The sequence below is a fragment of the Dipteris shenzhenensis genome, chromosome 16, assembly GCF_047967505.1.
Source record: "Dipteris shenzhenensis isolate YYH24624 ecotype China chromosome 16, Dip_SZ_1.0, whole genome shotgun sequence".
NCBI classification, from domain to species: domain Eukaryota; kingdom Viridiplantae; phylum Streptophyta; class Polypodiopsida; order Gleicheniales; family Dipteridaceae; genus Dipteris; species Dipteris shenzhenensis.
The window spans coordinates 42,112,099-42,121,177 of NC_141611.1; the positions used below are offsets into that span (position 1 = coordinate 42,112,099).

Consider the following 9,079-nt stretch of genomic DNA (forward strand, 5'->3'; position numbering starts at 1 on the left):
CTTATAATACATTTTGCAAGCCTTATAAAAACTAAAATGAACCTGGATCGATTCACAAAGTACATAGATAACATCATTTAGTTACAATTCATACATGACAATACATTTAGTGCCAATGTACTACACCTTGTCGGGGTTTTGGGGTTTGACATATGTCCGTGTTTTCTCAGGATCAACCATCTTGTCTAGCACCCATCCTGGATGTATAACAAAACTTTTTGTGACTTGCAAGCATTCCCAATCTGACCAAGCCCCAAAAGGGTCTCCAAAAGCAAACTGCAGCCGATCTCGAGGGGGTCACTATATATAAACCCTCTATACCACCTGCGTTCAAGGCCTATTTCTAAAATCCCTTATCTGTAAATTTTTCATTAATAAAATGTACCCCTTTTCTATACAAATCTGTAAATTTTTTCCAAAACTATTTTAAATAGTCCCTTATGTATATGTTTTTTTCTGTAAATTTTAGAAATAAAAAATATCCTTCTGTTGAACTCACGTGATAGGGTTACATATGATGAGTGACCCCCCCGAGCAGCCGATTCTGTACACTTGGGTCAATGGCTGCTTGGGTGTAGCCAATTTTAAAACTATGTTTGGGGCCATTTTGGATCCGCAACGTGATGTGCTCTTGGGTGAGATTTTGAATTTGGGGTGGACCCACGCTTTTACCAAAAAAGTTTCTCACATCATGATGCTGCACTGGCATAATAACAAGATGCAATATATCATTCTAAAATTTGCAAAGCTCGACACACTGCAGCTCTACCTTGCTTCGTGTAGTGCAGTCTCTAGCCTAACTACATTGTGCATCTTTGCACTACTTCATGCATCACATCTATAATCACGTAGCATTTTGCCATAGCTTTTCCACCTGTCATTGGGCAACTCGCCCATGCAGATCCTGAGAATTCAAGGTTGGCTTGGAGAGACCAACACGGTGGTTCTTGGCATAATAATGAGGCACAATCTATCATTCTAAACACCACAGAGCTTGACACATAGCAGCTCTACCTTGCTTTGTGTAACCCAGTCTCTGGCCTATGACCACCTATCATTGCCTAGCCTTTTGCAGCAGCTTTGCCACCTCTCACCAAGGGAGTGCACTGGTGTAGATTAAGAAAATTCAAGGTTGGCTTGGAGCGACCATCGTGTTGGTTCTTGGAGTTATGGAGTTACCTATTTTTACTTATTACAGAAGGAGATCTATGACAACCATCACCCTGGCAAACAAAAAGAAATCTATGACAACCACTACATTGGTTCTTAGAGTTATATATTAATGCAACAAGGAAAATGTATTTTCTTATGCAACCCAGGAAAATCTATTTCCTTGTGCAACCAAAGAAAATGCAATTGTTTGATATGGCCCTTGAGGGGTCCCCTTTAGGGGCAAGGGCCATATTGACATGCCTTATTTGTCCAGTGGCATCCTAGACATTATATAATGCATGTCAATATATGCCTGATTTGTCCAATGGCATCTTGGACATTGTATAATGCATGTCGATATGGCCCTTGCCCCTAGAGGGGACCCCTCAAGTCGTATCATCAATTGCATTTTCTAAAAGTTTAATTGTATTTTTCTAGATATATCTCCATGCACCGCCATCGTGATGGATTTTTGGAGCTATTTTATCACTATTTTGGTTCTAAATTAAGGAAAATATAGTCCTACTTTACTGGTATTTTAGTCCTTGTTGCAATAAATCCTAAATGAGGTCAAAACTATTCTGAGCCACCATGGTGAATTGAGGCCCGATGGTGCCATCCAGATAATCAACTACAATTCTTCAAGAAACTCTAGCATGCCCTTCACATGCATTTTAATAAATGATGCCTGTATCTCATCTTTCTCAAGTGCTACACAATTTCTCCCACTCTTGACAACACAAGCTATTGTAGTATTTATGTTATAGAATGCAAATAATTTAGTATAAGATCTTATACTACCTACTCTATACATCTTTAGAATGCTTATTTACATCTCTAAATCCTATAATTTAGATTAAAAACCCTAGCTGTGAACCCTAAAATACAAGCAATAATTTAAAATTTTTGGTGATTTGTGCAACAGGTTTGGGGTGTACCCCCAACTTGTTGCATGTGCAACAAGTTGGTGGGTGCAACCCCAACTATTGCACAAATCACCAAAATTTGGTGAGGGTGTACCCACCAAGCTGTTGCACATGCAAAAGGTTGGGGGGACCACCTCGCAACCTGTTGCATGGGCAATAGGTGGTGGGTGTACCCACCAACCTATTGCACATGCAATAGGTTGGGGGGACCATGTTGATTTGTGCAACAGGTTGGGGTTGCACCCACCACCTGTTGCACAAATCACAAAATTTTTGTGCAACAGGTGGTGGGTGCACCCACCAACCTATTGCACATGCAATAGGATGGAGGTACATTTACCATGCTGGGTTTGGAGTTTAGGTTTATGATTTAGGGTCAGAGTTTAGGGTTTAGGATTTAGGATTCAAGGTTTAGGTTGGGGTGCACATCAATATATTTTGTTTTTTTATTTCAAGTGTGAGATTTTTTGGGATTTTTTACAGTTTTGCTAATGTTTTTTGTCTAAAATTTTTACAGGTATTTATCATAACAGAGGGTTTAGAAGTAGTGTTATATGAGAAGAATGAAGTCATAGGATCTGGACAAATACATAGTCTTGATCCTATGAATGTGTGTCATTTTCAACATTGTGGTGAGAGAAGATGTGTAGTGATAATCACCAACATGCTAAGTCTTGCTGTGCATTTAAAATATCCACATGGAGACTTTGGACATTTTTGATATGCAATCACTTAGAACTCTTTGGGACCAAGATGAAAGCATTCCAAAGATATACTTTCAAGATATCAAGAGAGCCTTTATTGAGGGGGAAAAAGTTGACATGTTGTCTTGCTCAGGAGAGGTGTTAGCACTTGATATATTTAAGGGCTATGCTTAGAATATTCTTTGTATCATGGAGGTAATTAAGCTGACTAGTGAAGGGGTCATTCACAATGCAATAAATAATATGTCACATCGAGAGGTCCTTTAATACTACATCTCATCTTCAAGTTCATAGCATTGTCAAATGGGGTTAGATTTCTTGAAATCAAATTTACGTATTAATAAAGTTTCCTTCAATGTGGTGGAAGATATAGGAAAGTATTATGAGAAGAAAAGAACTACACAAATGGGCTCGAAATTAAGAAATCATGGCAGCTCTAAAGACTACCATAGTGGCATGATTTCAGGTATTGAGGACATTATAATAAGTGATGTTGATGCAAGAGAGGTTGCAAGTCACTCAAATATGCTCATTGGTATAGAGGACATGTCTTGTGTTGCAAGTGACTCAAACATCCTCAATGGTATAGAAGACTTGTCTGGTGTTGCAAGTGTCCAAAATATGCTCACTAATATAGAAGACTTGTCTTGTATTGTAAGCAACTCAAACATGTTCACGATTATAGAAGACTTGTCTTGTATTGCAAGTGACTCAAACATACTCACTGAATCATTGATATTAATGATCATGGTCATGATGTTGTCATTGGAATGGAGGGCAAAGATGACAGAACATCTAAGACTTATGATGGTCCTAATGTACCCACTAGCATGGAGCATATGGATGGCAGAACATCCAACTATGAAGGAGAAACAATTTAACCACAAAATTCAAGAGGCATTGGCAACAAGTTTACTTTAATGAACAAGTTGTCTACTAGATTGCTAATTCCAAGATATTATAAAGTGACGTCAAATAATTCCCAAGGGCACTCTGCATTTGATTTTTAGAGATGAAGATTAAGGAGAAATAGATTCAATACCAGATAATGGACCCACAACTTGGAAACGCAAGACACTATTCACAAAAATAAAGTATGTGAGTGTCAAGAGGCGACGAATCATGACACCAATTCCAAAACCCAAGAGATATGTAATGTTATCTCAGGAGAATATAGAAAGGACTCTTATGCGCATTTGTTGCAGGAAAATTTGCATAAGAAAAGTTGCAAAAGATGATTGTGAAGCCATGCGCATCAGCATTTGGAGTAAGACAGGGACTAATAGACATAACTATCTTCTTCAAGTGTTTTCTTGTTTTCTTCATCAAGGTGATAAGGACTTGAGGACAAGACACTGTAAACCCAAATTGAAACCCATGGTTAATGGAACATCCATATGTAATCGAGGATATCAATGGTTAATTGGACTATCACATGGTACATATTGGACCATCTGGGCAGAGGTAAAAGACAAAGTGGTTCATAAAATTCATGGAAATGCCTACAAGCTTAAAGGGAAAAGAAGCACTAGAAATGCAATTGCAACATTAAAGCAAATCCTCGACAATCATGAATTACCATAGCCTCATCTTCCACCACAAACAATGCCGGATGGAAGTGTGAAATGCCAACATCATCTTCCTTTGGGAATGACAAAGAAGGTTGTGCTAGAAACAATCAATAAAAGTTTACAAGAGAGCATGATTTCAAGGGCATCCTTGTATAAAATTTGGTGTGGACAGTTTTTCCATGTCAAGACACCATCAAAGCAAAGGATGTCAAAATGCAAGACATGTGATGAATTGAAAAATGCCATTGAACATAGTAAATGTGAGCACAAGCGAGAAAAATATATAAGATGGTGAACAATCCATTTAACTCATGTGCAAGATGCTAGATTGTTGTATGCCACCTCTTGGAGAGAGGAAGCTATTGTGCATGTCAAAAAGTTCCATGTGCATTACCATTGATGGCATGGATTAGAGTACAACAACATTACCAAGGTATAGATATACCCCACTACCATTGGAGGGTAAACGTGGACTACAAACACATTTTTGTGGAGTATGAGTGCATGGATTTCAACTCTTTGAAACATCACATATATGCACAACTTCATAGTAAAGCGAAGACCGAAACAAAGAAGTTGAAGTAGAAGCAAGAAGCAGGGCTACCCTTTTCGAAAGTGTTTGTCTCAGTGTCCATCGCCTCAGGTACGTTCTCCATATCTGCCATCTCAGAGACATGAACGAAGCATGCAAGCGGCGGGCCAACGAAAAGGGTACAGAACAAACAAACGATGTACGCAAATTTATAGGAAACCCACACCCATTCGCCCGTCTGTGCCACTACTATCATCGAATTATGTATAAAATCCCCTTCTTGATTACCGTATCTTCCTCCCAAGTGACAGAACACCTCATGCAAGTCGAAAATCCTTATTCTCTACGTAGAAGGCAGTGAAAATTGAACGAACAACTGCCAAAACTTTACTCCGCCTTTAATATCCATATATCGTCACCCAAAAACCGCCTTCATTCCCAAATCTTTTCTCAGCAGCAGGGAGTAACATAGAATTCGTGTTTCCTGCATGCATCCACAGATACATGCAAAGCTTCTGCATAGACATCTGGCACGAAGATTTAATCCCTGGAGGGTCCCATGCACACATGATTAGACTGGGCCACCAATAACAAAGTTGAACTTGGCATAACATCTTGTAATCGAAAAAATTCACAATTTACCTGTGAAAGGACAATCGTCACTATACCCTTCCGAGAGTGAAAAGAGGGGGAGTACAAAGTTTGATTAGCACAACATAAACAAGTCATTCCATGGACCGTATGCAGGTGTCAAAAAAGTTTTGGGTGAACACTCGAGAAGGTGGAGGAACATTCATGGAAACAAGAAAAAGAAGTTTCAAGAACGTTCTTGAGGCTTCCTGTTTTCCGTGTTATATAAACGAGTCATGACCGTTCTGTCACTCGTGAGCAAGTCATTGGAAAGTCTTCATCGCTCGTCTGTCTCCTTTTGCACTTCGCAAGCTTCGTCTTCCTCACTCCTTCGTTTCCCAAGTACTCACTGATCAATATTGCTGCAGCAATGGCCCTCGCCCCCTTCGGTTTCGGTCGCCGATCCTCGGCTTCCTCCTCCATCTTCGATCCCTTCTCTTCCTCCTCCCTCTGGGATCCCTTCCCTTCAGCTTTGTCTCTCCTCGACTCAGATCTCGCCTCCCCCCTCCGCCAGCTCCACCGTGACGCCTCCGCCATTGCCAACACCCAGGTCGATTGGAAGGAGACTCCCGACGCTCACGTCTTCCGCGCGGATCTCCCAGGTTGGTTTTCTTTTTATCTCCTGTGCTCTTTTTATCCTTCACGCATGCGTCATTGCCTTGTCTGCCCCTTAGCAGCGATCAAGGAGACTGATCTCGTTTTCCTCTGCATAGGCCTCAAGAAGGAAGAGATAAAGGTTCAAGTGGAAGATGGCCGAGTTTTGTCCATCAGCGGCGAGCGTACCAAGGAAGAAATCGACAAAAATGACAAATGGCACAAGGTTGAACGTTCTCACGGTAGTTTCCTCAGGCGGTTTCGTCTGCCCGAAAACGCGAAACCGGATGATATGAAGGCACAGGTGGAAAATGGCGTTCTCACCATCACGGTTCCCAAGGTACAGCAACCTAAGCCGGATGTCAAGACCATTAGTATCTCTGGCTAAGCAGCCTACTGCCTCCCGCTGCTATCTGCCTTGGCACTTGAACAGCTTGTATGGGGCTTTAGAAACCCAGTTTTGTGTGATTATATCATATACGAGACACAAGAGTGCGTGTCTTTAGTCCGGTGTGATTATATCATATATGAGACATGAGGGCGTGTCTTTAGTCCAACGGTAATGGGTGGGAGAGAGAAGACAGCGGTTACTCCCTCCTGCCAGAGACAGTCCCGGTTTTGCTAACCTTGCCACTGTATATAATAGATTGAAGGAGCAGATTGTAAAAAAGAGTATGAATAAAGAAGCACAACTTTCAGTAGATTTTCACTCGCGGGTGCTAAGCTTTCCATTGTAAAACAGAATGAATTAAGAAGCACAACTTTCAGTGGATTTTCACTCGCGGTTGCCAAGCTTTCCATTGTGAAAGAGTATGGTTAAAGAAGCAGAAGCAGAACTTACAGTATCTTTTCTCTTTTCTTTTACTTTCCCATCGAGTGTTTTTAGTGTTAAGTGTCATGAGAACTTTCTATGCGCGAAAAAGCTAGCAAATGACTATGTTCTATGACACTTGGGAATGGTCACTCTAGTAAAACAAAATTTGTCCGGTAAACCTCGCTTGCAGATGGTAGTTGTCCACATTTAGTCTAGTTCTGACCCATGTATTGTAGAATGTGATGTAAATAGTCTACTTAGGAGCTTAGCACATGGGAAGAAATAGGATGGGAATGGGAAAAGGTGGGGCCAAGTGGTCCCATGCATATTTGTATCCTATTCCCATCCCACTATGTGCTAACCAAAAAAGAACTAGGGATGGGTTTAGGAGGAAGAGGACACATGGCATCATTTCATGTGTTTAAAAGGTGGGGACCTTGTGGGAACAAGGACATATGTCTCAAGAAAAGGGGAACCCATTCTTGTTGCCAGGGTCTAGAGGCCATGGTCCAGGATGGGAGAAAAAGTGGCAACTTGCATGACCGTTTTTAAACATCAAGCAACAATGCATTGTTAGTCTGTACCCGCCATAGTGTTGTCAGACATTGCAAACAATCCCCTTCCTTTGCTATCAAAATTTGCATGCTCTAAGATCGGAGTTGATACTATTGCCCGTTTCTAGTTTGTTTTAAATGACACAAAGGTGAAATGAAGTTATGGCAACCACTGTAGTCATCGAGGCCTTTACGTACATAAAGGTGCAACTACAAACAAGCATGGTCAAATCCTCATCCTTGATTTTCCACATAGGTTTCTCAAGCATGTGGCCAACTCCAAGCATCCAAACACTTACAATCATCCATAACAACAATCATCCAAATAGGAGGGCCTTGTTGGTGAAAACTTCCAATAGAGCATGAGAGATGGGGCGAAGGGGGAGGGATAATCTGCCACGAGTCACATCTGTACTTCTTTGACATCGCCTTGCTCTAGGATAAAACACCTACCATGGCTTGCCTACCTCGCCGCTACAAATGGAGGTTTAGCTATTGCATCCACCATAGCAGTTGTCGCTTTCGCGAGATTTGCCTTCCACCTTCTGTCTCTTGAATCTCTTAAGCAACACAAATAGAACAATAGTCTCAGTGAATATGCAAGCATCATGATTAACATATGGACAGTCTACAATAGTAAACGGTTAATATACAAGGATCGCAATCAACTGATTAGTATTTTGCATTCTTTGGCAGTCTTTTGAAACACCCCTTGCTGGCCCGAGGGAGAAGCCAAGAAGGTTAGTTACAAATAGGGAGGGAGGAAGGAGAGGCAGCGAGGACAAAGGAGTAGGCAGGTGAGCCACCAGGGGGAGGGATGAAAGGAGCAGTAGGGAGGGAGAGCGAGTAGGGCTAGAGAGCAGGGGAGGGTAGAGGAGGAAGATGAGGCGAGCAGATGAGGAAGAGAAGGGCATGGGAGATGAGCCACAAGGAAGATGAGCCACGAGGGAGATGATCCAAGAGAGCAGGGTGGGGATGCGAGCTGCGAGGTGGGCCTGGGGATTGCAGAGGTAGGGCTAAAGTTGTTCCGAGGTTGTAGCACTAGCTTAGGTTCATTTTGTTATTTTCATGATCCTTTTAGCCTTTGGGATGCCTTTGGTTAACATAATTTATTTTTGGGAGCTAAAATAGGGAGCTCTAGTTGATCTAATGCCAATTCTGAATGTGAAGACAATTGGAACACAAAAGTACACACCTGATGGAACAAATCCCATGGAGTTAGTATGGCCATTAGGTACAACATCGCCTTGCTCTAGGAGAAAACACCTACCATGGCTTGCCTACCTTGCCACTACAAATGGAGGTTTGGGTATTGCATCCACCATAGCAGTTCTCGCTTTCGCGAGATCTCCCTTCCACTGTCTGTCTCTTGAATCTCTTAAGCAACACAAACAGAACAATAGTCTCAGTGCAAGCATCATGATTAACATATGGACAGTCTACAATAGTGAATCTACAATAGTGAACGGTTAATATACAAGGATCGCAATCAACTGATTAGTATTTTGCATTCTTTGGCAGTCTTTTGAAACACCCCTTGCTGGCCCGAGGGAGAAGCCAAGAAGGTTAGTTAGAAATAGGGAGGGAGGAAGGAGAGGCACC

General features: G+C 41.6%; 1 protein-coding gene across 1 annotated transcript; it reads left to right on the forward strand.

Annotated features, from left to right (window-relative positions):
• The first annotated feature begins 5,788 nt into the window (after positions 1-5,788).
• LOC147892976 (17.7 kDa class I heat shock protein-like) lies at positions 5,789-6,864 on the forward strand. The gene is made up of 2 exons (XM_087386964.1): positions 5,789-6,117; positions 6,229-6,864. Exons 1-2 carry the CDS (start codon positions 5,886-5,888, stop codon positions 6,495-6,497), a joined length of 501 nt encoding a protein of 166 aa, XP_087243090.1. The 5' UTR covers positions 5,789-5,885; the 3' UTR covers positions 6,498-6,864.
• The last annotated feature ends 2,215 nt before the right edge of the window (positions 6,865-9,079 follow it).